Source organism: Salvelinus alpinus, chromosome 3 (assembly GCF_045679555.1).
Source record: "Salvelinus alpinus chromosome 3, SLU_Salpinus.1, whole genome shotgun sequence".
Classification (NCBI taxonomy): domain Eukaryota; kingdom Metazoa; phylum Chordata; class Actinopteri; order Salmoniformes; family Salmonidae; genus Salvelinus; species Salvelinus alpinus.
This window is the reverse complement of record NC_092088.1, coordinates 15,151,042-15,168,683: the sequence shown is the minus strand read 5'-3', so window position 1 is coordinate 15,168,683 and position 17,642 is coordinate 15,151,042. Positions and strand designations below refer to the sequence as shown.

The following is a 17,642-nucleotide window of genomic DNA, read 5'->3' as shown; positions in this document are numbered from 1 at the left end:
ATAATTATCCCAGAGCATCTGCCCAGGGCAACAAAGGCGGCGGTAAAGGATAGTATATTGCATGTATAATAACGTAAAACACTGCTGGGTGAACGGATGATCTGGAAACAATGTAACGATGCTTTTTTCCCCCTTATAGGCTACAGAGTATCGGAATGTATGTCACGTGGATGTCTGATCTATTGTCATCTTTTTCAGAGTTATTTAGGGCTGTGTTTTCCACCGGATGTCACTGTGTGTTTGCATTGTATCAAGTTTAAAGTTGTCATGTCACGTACACAACACAAGTACAGTGAAATTGCTTTTTTTTTTGCAAGCGACAAACCCAACAATGCAGTAATCAATATCAACGTAACACTAAATAAGGTATAACAAAAACATTTGAGATTGTGTTACTGGCCTACACACAATACTGCATAATGTCAAAGCAGAATTATGTTTTTAGATTTCTTTAAACAAATTAATTAAAAATGAAAAGCTCAAATGTCTGAAGTCAATAAGTATTCAACCCCTTTGTTATGGCAAGTCTAAATAAGTTCAGGAGTAAACATTTGCTTAACAAGTCACATAATAAATTTAATGGACACTTGTGTGCAGTAATAGGTTTGAACATGATTTTTGAATGACTACCTCATCTCTGTACCCCACACATACAATTATCTGTAAGGTCCCTCAGTCGAGTAATGCATTTTAACCACAAAGACCAGGGAGGTTTTCCAATGTCTCACAAAGAAGGACAACTATTGTTAGAAAGAAGAAAAATACATTGAATATCCCATTGAGCATGGTGAAGTTATTAATTACAGTTTGGATGATGTATCAATACACCCAGTTACTACAAAGATACAGGCATCCTTCCTAACTCAGTTGCTGGAGAGGAAGGAAACTGCTCAGTGATTTCACCATGAGGCCAAAGGTGACTTTAAACCAGTTAGAGTTTAATCTTAGAGCGGAGATCCCGCTAGCGGGATCAAATTCGACAACATCCGGGTGAAATCGGAGCGCGCCAAATTCAAAATACAAAATCGTAATATTAAACATTCATGAAAATACAAGTGTCATACATGATTCTTTAGCTTAGAATCTTGGTAATCAAACTGCGTTGTCAGATTTCGAATAGGCTTTACGGCGAAAGCATAGCATTCGATTGTCTGAGGACAGTGCCTCACATTAGCATATTTTCCAAACCAGCACAGGCGTCATGAAATAACAAATAGAGATAAAATAAATCACTTACTTTTGAAGATCTTCCTCTGTTTGAAATCCCAAGGGTCGCAGCTACACAATGAATGGTCGTTTTGTTCGATAAAGTCCTTCTTTATATCCCAAAAATGCTGTTTAGTTGGCGCCATTGAATTCAATAATCCAGTCCTTCAACATGCATACAAAGGATTCCAAAAAGTTACCAGCAAAGTTCATCCAAACGAGTCAAACAATGTTTTTTATTAATCTGCAGGTTGTCTAATATCTAAATAAATGATAATATTTCAGACGGAGATTACTATGTTCAAGAGCAAAGGAAAAGAACGAAGAGCGCGTCCATGTTCACGTGTGCAAAAAGACTACTTTTGCCCTGGCGCTCAACTTGGAAAGACTACAAATACTTTTTAATTTTTCAAAAAAACAAGCCTAAAACCTTGTATAGAGACTGTTGACATCTACTAGAAGCCATAGGAACTGCAATCTGGGAGGTGGAAATGAGATCTTTCAATAGCATTGCATTGGAAGTCATTCAGAGCAAAAAAAAAGAATAATTCCAGATCAATTTTCCTCGGGTTTTCGCCTGCAATATCAGTTCTGTTATACTCACACACATTATTTGAACCGTTTTAGAAACTTCAGAGTGTTTTCTATCCAATTCTACCAATTATATGCATATCCTAGTTTCTGGGCCTGAGTAACAGGCAGTTTACTTTGGGCACGTCAGACAGGCGGAAATTCAGGAAACTAGCCTTACTCGCAGAGAGGTTAATGGCTGTGATAGGAGAAAACTGAGGATGGATCAACAACATTGTAGTTACTCCACAATTTTAACCTAATTGACAAAAAAAAATGTTCAAAAACATGCACCCAGTTTGAAACAAGGAACTAAAGTAATACTGCAAAAATGTGGCAAAACAATTTACTTTTTGTCCAGAATACAAAGTGATATGTTTTGGGAAAATTCAATACACACATTACTGAGTACCACTCTCCTTATTTTCAAGGGTTGGCTGCATCATGTAATGGTATGCTTGTAATCGGTAAGGACTGGGGAGTTTTTCAGGATAAAAAATTAATCTAATGGAGCTAAGAAAAGGCAAAATCCTAGAATAAAACCTTGTTCAGTCTGCATTCCACCAGACACTGGGAGATGATTCCACCTTTCAGCATGACAATAACCTAAAACATAAGGCCAAATATACACTGGTGTTGCTTACCAAGATGACATTGAATGTTCCTGAGTGGCCTGGGTACAGTTTTGACTTAAACTGGCGTGAAAACCTATGGCAAGACTTGAAAATAGATGTCTAACAATGATCACCAACCAACTTGACAGAGCTTGAGGAATTGTGCAAATATTGTACAATCCAGGTGTGCAAAACTCTTAGACTTACCCAGAAAGACTCACAACTGTAATCGCTGCCAAAGGTGATTTTAGCATGTATTAAGTCAAGGGTGTGAGCACTTATGTAAATTTGGTATTTCATTTTCAATACAGTAAGCAAAATAAAAATCTGAACATGTTTTCACTTTGTCATTATGGGATATTGTGTGCAGATGGTAACACAAAATGTGGAATAAATCAAGGGATATGAATACTTTCTGAAGGTACTGTATGTATATATAGGGGAGTAGGTATTATATATATATATATATATATATATATACACTGCTCAAAAAAATAAAGGGAACACTTAAACAACACAATGTAACTCCAAGTCAATCACACTTCTTTGAAATCAAACTGTCCACTTAGGAAGCAACACTGATTGACAATACATTTCACATGCTGTTGTGCAAATGGAATGGAAAATGACCTCCAGCAGGCCACAAATGTGCATGTGTCAGCATATGGTCTCACAAGGGCTCTGAGGATCTCATCTCGGTACCTAATGGCAGTCAGGCTATCTCTGGCGAGCACATGGAGGGCTGTGCGGCCCCACAAAGAAATGCCACCCCACACCATGACTGACCCACCGCCAAACCGGTCATGCTGGAGGATGTTGCAGGCAGCAGAACGTTCTCCACGGCGTCTCCAGACTCTGTCACGTCTGTCACATGTGCTCATGTGCTCAGTGTGAACCTGCTTTCATCTGTGAAGAGCACAGGGCGCCAGTGGCGAATTTGCCAATATTGGTGTTCTCTGGCAAATGCCAAACGTCCTGCACGTTGTTGGGCTGTAAGCACAACCCCCACCTGTGGACGTCGGGCCCTCATACCACCCTCATGGAGTCTGTTTCTGACCGTTTTAGCAGACACATGCACATTTGTGGCCTGCTGGAGGTCATTTTGCAGGGCTCTGGCAGTGCTCCTCCTGCTCAAAGGCGGAGGTAGCGGTCCTGCTGCTGGGTTGTTGCCCTCCTACGGCCTCCTCCACGTCTCCTGATGTACTGGCCTGTCTCCTGGTAGCGCCTCCATGCTCTGGACACTACGCTGACAGACACAGCAAACCTTGTTGCCACAGCTCGCATTGATGTGCCATCCTGGATGAGCTGCACTACCTGAGCCACTTGTGTGGGTTGTAGACTCCGTCTCATGCTACCACTAGAGTGAAAGCACCGCCAGCATTCAAAAGTGACCAAAACATCAGCCAGGAAGCATAGGAACTGAGAAGTGGTCTGTGGTCACCACCTGCAGAATCACTCCTTTATTGGGGGTGTCTTGCTAATTGCCTATAATTTCCACCTTTTGTCTATTCCATTTGCACAACAGCATGTGAAATTTATTGTCAATCAGTGTTGCTTCCTAAGTGGACAGTTTGATTTCACAGAAGTGTGATTGACTTGGAGTTACATTGTGTTGTTTAAGTGTTCCCTTTATTTTTTTGAGCAGTGTATATAATAAACAGTAACAGCAGCGTAAATTGTGATTGTATGTGCGTGTGTATAGAGTCAGTATAAACGTGTGTGTGTGTGTGTGTGTGTGTGTGTGTAGACTCCTGTAAGTGCAACTCAGTCTGTGTAGCCATTCTGTTAGCTATTTCGAAGTCTTATGGCATGGGGATAGAAGCTGTTCAGGAGCCTGTTGGTGCCAGACTTGATGCACTGGTACTGCTGTTATAGAGGTCCTGGATGGCAGGGAGCGATGCTGTTGCCAAGCAGTGATGCACCTGTAAAACTTTTTGAGGATTTGAGGGTCCATGCCAAACCTTTTCAACTTCCTGAGTCGGAAAAGGCACTTTTGCGCCTTCTTCACGACTGTGTGAGTGGACCATTTTAAGTCCTTAGTGATTTGGACACCAAGGAACTAAAGGCTCTCGGTCCACTCCACTGCAGCCCCGTCGATGTGGATGGGGGCGTGCTCACCCCCCCCCCCTTGTTGTATGTGGTCCACGATCAGCTCCTTGGTCTTACTGACGTTGAGGGAGAGGTTGTTGTCTTGGCACAACACTGCCTTGTCACTGACTTACACCCTTTAGACTGTCATTGTCGCCGGTGATCAGGCCTACCACCGTTGTGTCGTCAGCAAACTTAATGATGGTGATGGAGTCGTGCGTTGCCACGCAGTCGTGGGTGAACAGGGAGTACAGGAGGGGACTAAGCACACACCTCTGTGGGGCCCCTGTGTTGAGGGTCAGCGTGGCAGAGGTGATTTTGCCTACCCTCACCACCTGGGTCAGGAAGTCCAGGATGCAGTTGCAGAGGGGGAGGTGTTCCGTTCCAGGGTCCCGAGCTTGGTGACGATCTTGGAGGGGACAATGGTGTTGAACGCTGAGATGTAGTCAATGAACAGCATTTTCATATGTATTCCTCTTATCTAAGTGGGTGAGGGCACTGTGGAGTTTTCATCGTCTATGGATCTGTTGAAGCTGTATGCAAATTGCAGTGGGTCTAGGGTGTCTGGGATGATGGAATTGATGTTCCATTACCAGCCTCTCAAAGCACTTAATGATTACAGATGTGAGAGCTACAGGGTGATAGTCATTGTGGCATGAAGCCTTGGAGTTCTTAGGAACAGGAATGATGATAGTCATTTTAAGACGTGGGGATTACAGACTGGGACAAGGAGACGTTGAAAATGACTCAATCAATATTATACTATATAATATTATTGCAATGATATTATAGCTACTCTGTTAATGTGTAATCTGGCTATTGGACCACTTATGCCTGGAACTGGCCCTGTGTGTGTCTAGTAACGTAGCAAACTTACTTGATGATGGTTGACATGCTTCTATAGGTAAGCTATCAGGTAGGTGTGCCACTCAGACCTGATTGACTTGTTCAACTGTGAACAGAAAGAGTTTGTGTTTGACTGTATGGTCTCTGTCTCCCTTTATTTGACCACTGCAGCCTCTGCCAAGGGGTTTGGATCTTTATGGCACAGCCAGGATGCAGTGGCCTGGCCCGCTAACTGCAGGGTCACTGGTTCAAGCCCCATTGGGTTGTTCTCCCCTGTTGTTGAATTAGGTGTTAGAACAGGGCTGGAATAAAAGCCTGCACACCCAGTAGCTGGAGTGGTTATACAGTAAGTTATATGGCAGGCAGTGTGTCAATGTGATGTTATTGTATTCTCTTCCAGACTATGTATTAATTGAGAATTCCTCCAGCAACCCTTACCTGATCCGCCGGATAGAAGAACTTAACAAGGTACTGCCCGCCCTGGGGTGTGTGTGTGTGTGTGTGTTTGTGTGTAGGTAATTAAAGTACTCTGGCCGATGTGCCTGACGGCAAATAGCTGCCTGTCTGTCCTGTGACTTTTCCTGTCCTGCGCTAGTGAGTGTGAGATTGTGTGTGTAATCTGATGCTTAGCGACAGATGTTACCTGCCTTCAACTGTCATTTCCATGGCAACTGGAAGGTGAGAATGGGCACACCTCCTCCCACCCCCTCTCTCTCCCTCAGTACCACCCTCTGTCCTCTTCCTCCATACCTCCTTCCCTCTGTCATCTGTACCTCCTTCCCTCTTCATCCGTACCGCCTTTGCTTTCTCCTCTTCATCCGTACCTCCTTCGCTCTCTCCTCTCTTCCTCCATGACCTTCCGTCAACGTGTTTCATCTCAGAGGAGACAAAACATCTGCTTGCCCAGTTACATCCACAATCTATCAATGTATCTATCAGTCAGTGTCATGGCTATTAGGTCAGAGAGAAAAGTCTCATGGGAAATTAAAATGTTGGTCTTCTTTGTTTGTTAGTCATTGTATTTCCCTGCCTCTCTCTTTAAATGCAATTCAAGACGCTGTTTTTAAAGTGTTGGAACTCTCTTTCCCCCTCCCATAAACAGCCAGTCGTAAATTTGAGTAGTATTTATGTGATAAATTAGTGTTTAACCTCTCTCCTCTCTCTCTCTTCAGACGGCCAGTGGCAATGTGGAGGCCAAGGTGGTGTGTTTCTACAGAAGGAGAGATATCTCACACAGCCTCATACAGTTGGCTGACAAACACGCACGTAGGTGGCCCTGTGTGTGTGTGCGTGCGTGCGTCAGTCTGTCCGTCCATATGTGTGCTTTTGTGTATCAGTGTAACAGTAGGGGGTAGCTGAATGTCTGCAGAGTTTCCTGATCCATATAAAAGGGGTCCAGGCTCAGACAGTCATGTTTTTTGTGTGTGTGTGTGTGTGTGTGTGTGTGTGTGTGTGTGTGTGTGTGTGTGTGTGTGTGTGTGTGTGTGTGTGTGTGTGTGTGTGTGTGTGTGTGTGTGTGTGTGTGTGTGTGTGTGTGTGAGAACATACAGAGGACCTAGAGGAGGAGAAAGAGAGTCCATCGGAGGCGGACCTGACAGACAAACAGGAACACCAGTTACGTCACAGAGAACTGTTCCTCTCGCGCCAATATGAGAGTCTACCAGCCACACACATCAGGTACACTCACTCATTTACACACACACGCTAGGGACATGACGGTCATGGAATTTTGGATGACTGCAATTGGTCAGCCAAATGACCACAGGCATCTTAATATCCGTTCGAATAGCAAACAAACAAAATATATATATATATACAGTTGAAGTCGGAAGTTTACATACACTTAGGTTGGAGTCATTAAAACTCGTTTTTCAACCACTCCACAAATGTCTTGTTAACAAACTATAGTTTTGGAAAGTCGGTTAGGACATCTACTTTGTACATGACACAAGTAATGTTTCCAACAATTGTTTCCAGACAGATTATTTCACTTATAACTCACTGTATCACAATTCCAGTGGGTCAGAAGTTTACATACACTAAGTTGACTGTGCCTTTAAACAGCTTGGAATATTCCAGAAAATTATGTCATGGCTTTAGAAGCTTCTGATAGGCTAATTGACATCATTTGAGTCAATTGGAGGTGTACCTGTGGATGTATTTCAAGGCCTACCTTCAAACTCAGTGCATCTTGGCTTGACATCATGGGAATATCAAAAGAAATCAGCCAAGAACCCAGAAAAAAAATTGTAGACTTCCACAAGTCTGGTTCATCCTTGGGAGCAATTTCCAAACGGCTGAAGGTGAATGAAAAAAAAAACGCACACTGCTCTTGATAGTATCACTGATCTTTAATAAGCTTACGTATCGGCCTCATGGCCTTTGTTAGACCTTTTGCTCTCAAAAGCTCTGACGAAGGCCGTGAGGCCGATACGTAAGCTTGTTAAAGATTGCGTAAGCTTGTTAAAGATTGCCATGCACCTGCAATTGTTCAACTATTGCCATGCACCTGCAATAAGTTTGCTCAGATGTGCGAGTACCTTTTGAATTTCAAACGGTTGAAGGTACCTCGTTCATCTGTGCAAACAATAGTACGCAAGTATAAACACCATGGTACCACGCAGCCGTCATACCGCTCAGGAAGGAGATGCGTTCTGTCTCCTAGAGATGAATGTACTTTGGTTCGAAAAGTGTAAATCAATCCCAGAACAGCAGCAAAGGACCTTGTGAAGATGCTGGAGGAAACAGGTACAAAAGTATCTATATCCACAGTAAAACAAGTCCTATATTGACATAACCTGAAAGGCCACTCAGAAAGAAAGAAGCCACTGCTCCAAAACCGCCATAAAAAAAACAGACTGCAGTTTGCAACTGCACATGGGGACAAAGATTGTACTTTTTGGAGAAATGTCCTCTGTTCTGATGAAACAAAAATAGAACTGTTTGACCATAATGATCATCGTTATGTTTGGAGGAAAAAGGGGGAGGCTTGCAAGCCGAAGAACACCATCCCAACCATGAAGCACGGGGGTGGCAGCATCATGTTGTGGGGGTGCTTTGCTGCAGGAGGGACTGGTGCACTTCACAAAATACATGGCATTATGAGGAAGGAAAATTATGTGGATATATTGAAGCAACATCTCAAGACATCAGTCAGGAAGTTAAAGCTTGGTCGCAAATGGGTCTTCCAAATGGACAATGACCCCAAAGCATACTTCCAAAGTTTTGGCAAAATGGCTTAAGGACAACACAGTCAAGGTATTGGAGTGGCCATCACAATGCCCTGACCTCAATCCTGTAGAAAATTTGTGGGCAGAACTGAAAAAGTGTGTGTGAGCGAGGAGGCCTACACACCTGACTCAGTTACACCACCTCTGTCAGGAGGAAAGTGCCAAAATTCACCCAACTTATTGTGGGAAGCTTGTGGAAGGCTACCCAAAACGTTTGACCAAAGTTAACTTCTTACGGCTGAAATCCCGTTAACGGGATCGATATGACAACAGCCAGTGAAAGTGCAGGGCGCCAAATTCAAACAACAGAAATCTCATAATAAAAATTCCTCAAACATACAAGTATTATACACAATTTTAAAGATAAACTTGTTGTTAATCCCACCACAGTGTCCGATTTCAAAAATGCTTTACGACGAAAGCATACCATGTGATTATGTTAGGTCAGCACCTAGTCACAGAAAAACACAGCCATTTTTCCAGCCAAAGAGAGGAGTCACAAAAAGCAGAAATAGAGAAAATGTATCACTAACCTTTGATGATCTTCATCAGATGACACTCATAGGACTTCATGTTACACAATACATGTATGTTTTGTTCGATAAAGTTCATATTTATATCCAAAAATCTCAGTTTACATTGGCGCGTTATGTTCAGTAATATTTTGCTTCCAAAACATCCGGTGATTTTGCAGAGAGCCACATCAATTTACAGAAATACTCATAATAAACATTGATAAAAGGTGCAAGTGTTATGCATGGAATTATAGATAAACTTCTCCTTAATGCAACCGCCGTGTCAGAGTTCAAAAAAGCTTTACGGAAAAAGCACACCATGCAATAATCTGAGTACAGCGCTCAGGCACAAAAACAAGCCATACAGATACCCGCCATGTTGTGGAGTCAACAGAAGTCAGAAATAGCATTATAAATATTCACTTACCTTTGATGATCTTCATCAGAATGCACTCCCAGGAATCCCAGTTCCACAATAAATGTTTGTTTTGTTCGATAAAGTCCATCATTTATTTCCAAATACCCCCTTTTTGTTTGCGCGTTTAGTTCACAAATCCAAATTCATGAGGCACAGGCACTTAGTCCAGACGAAAAGTCAAAAAAGTTGTATTACAGTTCGTAGAAACATGTCAAACGATGTATAGAATCAATCTTTAGGATGTTTTTAACATAAATCTTCAATAATGTTTCAACCGGACAATTCCTTTGTCTTTAGAAAGGAAAAGGAACAGAGCTCACTCTCACGGGTGCACGCCTGACTTAGCTCATGGCATTCTGCCAGACCCCTGACTCAAACAGCTCTTATTCGCTCCCCCTTCACAGTAGAAGCCTGAAACAAGGTTCTAAAGACTGTTGACATCTAGTGGAAGCCTTAGGACGTGCAATCGGACCAAATTTACACTGTATATTGGATAGGCAAAGACTTGAAAACCTACAAACTTCAGATTTCCCACTTCCTGGTTGGATTTTCATCAGGTTTTTGCCTGCCATATGAGTTCTGTTATACTCACAGAAATAATTCAAAAAGTTTTAGAAACTTCAGAGTGTTTTCTATCCAAATCTACTAATAATCTGCATATCTTAGCTTCTGGGCCTGAGTAGCAGGCAGTTTACTCTGGGCACCTTATTCATCCAAGCTACTCAATACTGTCCCCCAGCCATAAGAAGTTAAACAGTTTAACTTTTTAGGGATAGGGGTCAGCATTTTCACTTTGGATGAATCGCGTGCCCATAGTGAACTGCCTCCTACTCTGTCCCAGATGCTAATATATGCATATTATTATTACTATTGGATAGATAACACTCTGAAGTTTCTAACACTGTTTGAATTATGTCTGTGAGTATAACAGAACTCATATGGCAGGCAAACCTCCAAACAGGAAGTGGAAATTCTGGGGCTGGTTGATGTTAAACTCATCGTCTATTCACATCCCAGTAAGATATGGATCTGTTCGCACTTCCTACACCTTCCACTAGATGTCAACAGTCAGTAGAACGTGGAATGAAGCCTCTAGTGTGATGTGGGGCTGGATGGCAGCTATTTGAGTCAGTGGTCTGGCAGAATGCTAGTTCCTGGTCACGCGCACTAGTCATGATATGGCCATGCATTCCATCACTCTGTAGACAAAAACGAATGCTCCGGTTGGAACGTTATTGGATATATATGATAACAACATCCTGAAGATTGATTCTCTACTTAATTTGACCAGTTTATTCGACCTGGAATATAACTTTTTGAAGTTTTCGTCCGAGTTCGCCTGGACCGGCGGCAGCGTTTGGACATGTGAACTAAACGTGCTAGCAAAAGTAGCTAATTGGACACTAGTAATGGACATTATCGAACAAAACAACGATTTATTGTGGAACTAGGATTCCCGGCACTGCATTCTGATGAAAGATCATCAAAGGTAAGGGAATATTTATGATGTAATTTCGTATTTCTGTTGACTCCAACATGGCGGAGAAATGTTGTGTATTTCTGAACGCCGTCTCAGATTATTGCATGGTATGCTTTTTCCTAAAGTTAAAAAAAATCTGACACAGCGGTTGCATTAAGAACAAGTGTATCTTTAATTATATGTAAAACATGTATCTTTCATCAAAGTTTATGTTATTTGACGTGGCTCTCTGTAATTACTCCAGATATTTTGGAGGCATTTCTTAACATGGCGCCAATGTAAACCGAGATTTGTGGATATAAATACGCACATTATCGAACAAAACATAAATGTATTGTGTAACATGATGTCCTATGAGTGTCATCTGATGAAGATTATCAAAGGTTAGTGATTAATTTTATCTCTATTTCTGCTTTTGTGACTCTATCTTTGGCTGGGAAAAATGGCTGTGTTTTTTGGATTTGGTGGTGATCTAACATAAATATATGTTGTGTTTTCGCTGTAAAACATTAAAAAAATCGGACACAATGGGTAGATTAACAAGATGTTTATCTTTCATTTGCTGTATTGGACTTGTTAATGTGTGAAAGTTACATATTTCATATTTCCCCAGGCAACCAAAGACTTGTTTGCTACAACACCTTGCTTGTTTCAGCAACGTTTCATCACGTTACAGACTAAACCCCATGAATTCCTGGCGTCTCATTTTCAATCAGCTGTTTGTTACACACACACACACACACACACACACACACACACACACACACACACACACACACACACACACACACACACACACACACACACACACACACACACACACAGTTCCTTTGCAAAGTATTCAGACCCTGTGACTTTTTTTGTTACGTTACAGCCTTATTCTAAAATGTATTAAATATGTATATATATTTCTCAGCAATCTACACACAATACCCAATAATGACAAAGCAAAAACAGGTTTTTAGTTTTTTTCTTTGCAAAAAAAAAAAACGTTATTTACATTAGTTTTCAGACCCTTTGCTATGAGACTAGAAATTGATCTCAGGTGCATCCTGTTTCCATTGATCATTCTTGAGCTGTTTCTACAACTTGATTGGGGTCCACCTGTGGTAAATTCAATTGATTGGACATGATTTGGAAAGGCACACACCTGTCTAATATAAGGTCCCACAGTTGACAGTGCATGTCAGAGCAAAAACCAAGCCATGAAGTTGAAGGAATTGTATGTAGAGCTCCGAGACAGGATTGTTTTTAGGCACAGATCTGGGGAAGGGTACTAAAACATATCTGCAGCTTTGAAGGTGCCCAAGAACACAGTGGCCTCCATCATCCTTAAATGGAAGAAGTTTGGAACCCCCAAGACTCTTCCTAGAGCTGGCCGCCCCGGCCAAACTGAGCAATCACGGGAGAAGTGCGGTGACCAAGAACCCGATGGTCACTCTGACAGAGCTCTAGAATTCCTCTGTGGAGATGGGCGAACCTTCCAGAAGGAGGACAACCTCTGCAGCACTCCACCAATCAGGCCTTTATGGCAGAGTCGCCAGACAGAAGCCACTCCTCAGTAAAAGGCACATGACAGCCCGCTTGGAGTTTGCCAAAAGGCACCTAAAGACTCTCAGACCATGAGAAAGAAGATTCTCTGGTCTGATGAAACCAAGATTGAACTCTTTGCCATGAATGCTAAGCGTCACGTCTGGAGGAAACCTGGCACCATCCCTACGGTGAAGCATGGTGGTAGCAGGATCATGCTGTGGGGATGTGTTTCAACGGCAGGGACTGGGAGACTAGTTAGGATTGAGGGAAAGATGAATGGAACAAAGTACAGAGAGATCCATGATGAAAACCTGCTCCATAGCGTTCAGGACCTTAGAGTGGGATGCAGGTTCACCTTCCAACAGAACAATGACCCTATGCACACAGCCAAGACAACGCAGGAGTGGCTTCGGGACAGGTCTCTGAATGTCCTTGAGTGGGCCAGCCAGAGCCCGGACATGAACACGATCGACCATCTCTGTAGAGACCTGAAAATAACAACACTTCCCATCCAACCTGACAGCTTGAGAGGATCTGCAGAGAAGAATGGGAGAAACTTACCAAATGCAGGTGTGCCAAACTTGTAGCGTCATACCCAAGAAGACTCGAGGCTGTAATCGCTGCCAAAAGTGCTTCAACAAAGTACTGAGTAAACAGTCTGAATACTTATGTGATATTTCTGTTTTTATTATTATTATTTTTTAAATATAAATTGGCAAAAATGTATAACCAGTTTTTTCTTTGTCATTATGGGGTATTGTGTGTAGATTGATAACGAAGAAAAACAATTTTATACATTTTATAATAATGCTGTAATGTAACAAAATGTGGAAAATGTCAAGGGGTCTGAATACTTTCCGAATGCACTGTATCAGTGGAGGCTGCTGAGGTGAGGACGGCTCATAATAATGGCTGGAACTGATCATTTTATTTTCATGACTGTCTTCATCCATAACCGTCGGTGACACGGTTGTACAGTAATTGTGCCAGCCCTAACACACACACACACACACACAATCCCCCCTGCTGTAACAGGCAGTACCCCAGGATGCACACTCACCCAGCCATTAAACCGTGTACCACAGACAACAGTGCTCACCCCCCCCCGTCTCTCTCTTTTAGGGGGAAGTGTAGTGTGGCATTATTGAATGAGACGGAAGCTGTTCTCTCCTACCTGGACAAAGAGGTAAGAGGGGTTGTGTGTAGGTGTTGGTAGGTCCACACCTGCCAATAAAATGCCTCCCATACCATTCTCATATGTCAGCTTTGTGTGTGTGTGTGTGTGTGTGTGTGTGTGTGTGTGTGTGTGTGTGTGTGTGTGTTGTAAAAACATCTGTGTTTTCCATAGGATATGTTTTTCTACTCGCTGGTCTACGACCCTACCCAGAAGACACTGTTGGCTGATAAAGGAGAGATCAGAGTGGGACCACGCTTTCAGGCCGACGTACCTGACATACTACAGGAGGGTAGGCGCGCACACACACACACACACACACACACACACACACACACACACACACACACACACACACACACACACACACACACACACAACCCCCTTTCTCTGACTGACTGTATCTCTTCGTAGGTGACTCAGATGAACGTGACCAATCAAAGCTAGAGGAGAAGCTATGGGATCCTGACTGTCCTCTCTCCAGCAAACAGATAGACCAGTTCCTGGTGGTGGCACGGTACGACCTTTAACCTCTAATCCCTGACCTCTCGGTTCGTTTTCCGTACCAAAGACCCGGACCCTTGATCTCTAGCCCTGACATTAAAACTGTGTGCTTGTAGGGCGGTGGGGACGTTTGCCAGGGCGCTGGACTGTAGCAGCTCAGTCAGACAGCCCAGTCTACATGCGAGTGCAGCCGCCGCCTCACGAGACATCACACTGGTGATAGACACACACACACTCGTATTGTCCCGAGTTTGACTGTTCATCTAAGGATGTAACCTTCTCTAACTTTCTATCTGCCTGTGTGTGTCCCCGTGTGTAGTTCCACGCGATGGACACGCTGCATCGTCATGGTTACGACCTGTCCAGTGCGTTGAGTGTGTTGGTGCCGTCCGGTGGGCCGGTGCTGTGTCGGGACGAGATGGAGGAGTGGAGCGCCTCGGAGGCAGCCATGTTTGAAGAGGCTCTGGAAAAATACGGAAAGGACTTCAACGACATAAGACAAGACTTCGTAAGTCTCAGTGTGTGTGTGTACATTGTTTTTAGTGTCACGTGCACATGTACAGTGAAATGCCTTTCTTGCTCGTTCCCAACAATGCAGTAACCAATATCAGTAGTACTATAAAATACTAACGTATGGTAGAACAAAAACACAGGAGAAAGTAAGAAGCTATATACAGGGTCACTTCCAATACCTTATTTACAGAGTGCACGGATACTGGAGTGATGGAGGTAGATATGTATAGGGGTAAGGTGACAGGGATACTGGAGTGATAGAGGTAGACATGTTTAGGGGTAAGGTGACAGGGATACTGGATTGATAGAGGTAGACATGTTTAGGGGTAAGGTGACAGGGATACTGGAGTGATGGAGGTAGACATGTATAGGGGTAAGGTGACAGGGATACTGGAGTGATGGAGGTAGATATGTGTAGGGGTAAGGTGACAGAGATACTGGAGTGATGGAGGTAGATATGTATAGGGGTAAGGTGACAGGGATACTGGAGTGATGGAGGTAGATATGTATAGGGGTAAGGTGACAGGGATACTGGAGTGATGGAGGTAGATATGTATAGGGGTAAGGTGACAGGGATACTGGAGTGATGGAGGTAGATATGTATAGGGGTAAGGTGACAGGGATACTGGAGTGATGGAGGTAGATATGTATAGGGGTAAGGTGACAGGGATACTGGAGTGATGGAGGTAGATATGTATAGGGGTAAGGTGACAGGGATACTGGAGTGATGGAGGTAGATATGTATAGGGGTAAGGTGACAGGGATACTGGAGTGATGGAGGTAGACATGTATAGAGGACGGATGTGTGATTAACAAGAGTAGCAGCAGTGTATATAATGATTGTGTGTTTAGAGTCAGTATGAGTGTGTAGTGTGCATAGAGTCCGTGCAAAAAGAGAAATAAAATCAAGGGTCAACTCAGATAGTCCGTGTAGCCATTCTGTTAGCTATTTAGCAGTCTTAAGGCTTGGGTATAGAAGCTTTTCAGGAGCCTGTTGGTGTCAGACTTGTTGCTCTGGTACTGCTTGCCGTGTGGAAACAGAGAGAATAGTCTATGGCTTGGGTGGCTGGAGTCTTGAACGATTTTCCGGGCTTTCCTTTCACATCGCCTGGTATAGAGTTCCTGGATGGCAGGGAGCTCGGCCCCAGTGATGTACTGGGCTGTCTGCACCACCCTCTGCTGTAGAACCTTTTGAGGATTAGAGGGCCCATGCCAAATCTTTTCAACCTCCTGAGGGTCTTCACGACTGTTTGTGTGTATGTGTACCATTTGAAGTCCTTAGTGCAGGGTTTCCCAAACTCGATCCTTGGGACCCCAAGGGGTGTTTTGGTTTCTGACCTAGCGCTACACATATGATTCAAATCAACTATTCGATAAAGGTTTGATCTTTTTAATCAACCGTGTAGTGTTAGGGCAAAACAGGGAAGTGTTAGGGAAACGCTGCCTTAGTGATTTGGACACAGAGGAACTTGAAGCTCATTGACCTGCTCCACTGCAGCCCCGTTGATGTGGATAGGGGGCGTGCTTGCTCCCCGTTTCCTGTAGTCCATGATCAGCTATTATGTCTTGGTGACGTTGAGGGAGACGTTGATGTATTGGCACCACACTTAATTTTTTAAATCCTTATTTTACCAGGTAAATTGACTGAGAACACGTTCTCATTTTACAGCAACAACCTGGGGAATAGTTGGAGGGGGGACGAATGAGCCAATTGGAAGCTGGGGATGATTAGGTGGCCATGATGGTATTAGGGCCAGATTGAGAATTTAGCCAGGACACTGGGGTTAACACCCCCACTCTTACGATATGTACACACTGCCAGGTCACTGACCTTCCTGTAGGCTGTCTCATCGTCGCCGGTGATCAGGCCTACCACCTACTTGTCGTCAGCAAACTTGATGTTGATGTTTGAGTCGTGCATGGCCACGCAGTCATGGATGAACAGGGAGTACAGGAGGGGACTAAGCACACACCCCTGTGGGGCCCATGTGTTGAGGGTCAGTGTGGCAGAGGTAGGGTTGCACATTTTGGGGAATATTCAAAGGTGGAAACTTTCCATGTGGATTTAACGGAAATATATGCAAATTAATATTAATACCATTTAAATGTATTTTGCATTGTATATATTTACCATATCATATGGAGACCGAAACATAAACATTTTACCTCATCATAAGTAGACATAATTGCAAATTATTAAATCCTTCCAATAGAAATTTAAAAAACAATTTAGTTACGAATTGAACTTTAATTAAATGAGTTGACTCTTCACATGGGATGATTTCACTGAACAACAAAAGGGAATATTGAATGATCCCCAATGATCCATTGCATCTCCCAAAAATGTTTTCAACCACCAGGTGGCTGATGAGATGTTGGCACGACTGCCATATTGCATCTCCATCCCAAAGCCCTTGCTTGGAAGTGTACTTCACCAGACTGCCAAGAACTTTGCCCTCACCCAGGCCAAGGTGGCGAGACACGGTAGTGTCTTGATAATCCAAGATGGCGTAGCAGTGGGATGTTTCGATTGTCTTGTCCCGTCCCTTGTACAGTTGACGTTGGAAGTTTACATACACCTTAGCCAAATACATTTAAACTCAGTTTTTTCACAATTCCTGACATTTAATCCAAGTAAAAATTCCCTGTTTTAGGTCAGTTAGGATCACCACTTTATTTTAAGAATGTGAAATGTAAGAATAATAGTAGAGAGAATGATGCATTTCAGCTTTCATCACATTCCCAGTGCGTCAGAAGTTTACATACACTAAATTATTATTTGGTAGCATTGCCTTTAAATTGTTTAACTTGGGTCAAACATTTCATGTAGCCTTCCACAAGCTTCCCACAATAAGTTGGGTGAATTTTGGCCCATTCCTCCTGACAGAGCTGGGGTAACTGAGTCAGGTTTGTACGCCTCCTTGCTCGCACACGCTTTTTCAGTTCTGCCC

General features: G+C 43.1%; 1 protein-coding gene across 7 annotated transcripts in view; it reads left to right on the top strand.

Annotated features, from left to right (window-relative positions):
- LOC139570082 (metastasis-associated protein MTA3-like) overlaps positions 1-17,642 on the top strand; it is a 69,554-nt gene that overhangs the window by 1,219 nt on the left and 50,693 nt on the right. For all 7 annotated transcript variants that reach the window (XM_071391586.1, XM_071391585.1, XM_071391589.1 and 4 more), the window contains exons 2-9: positions 5,725-5,792; positions 6,497-6,590; positions 6,875-7,001; positions 13,623-13,686; positions 13,849-13,966; positions 14,089-14,191; positions 14,295-14,394; positions 14,498-14,686. In XM_071391586.1, the coding sequence (XP_071247687.1) occupies positions 5,725-5,792; positions 6,497-6,590; positions 6,875-7,001; positions 13,623-13,686; positions 13,849-13,966; positions 14,089-14,191; positions 14,295-14,394; positions 14,498-14,686 (863 nt within the window). The remainder of the gene's footprint in view (positions 1-5,724; positions 5,793-6,496; positions 6,591-6,874; positions 7,002-13,622; positions 13,687-13,848; positions 13,967-14,088; positions 14,192-14,294; positions 14,395-14,497; positions 14,687-17,642) is intronic.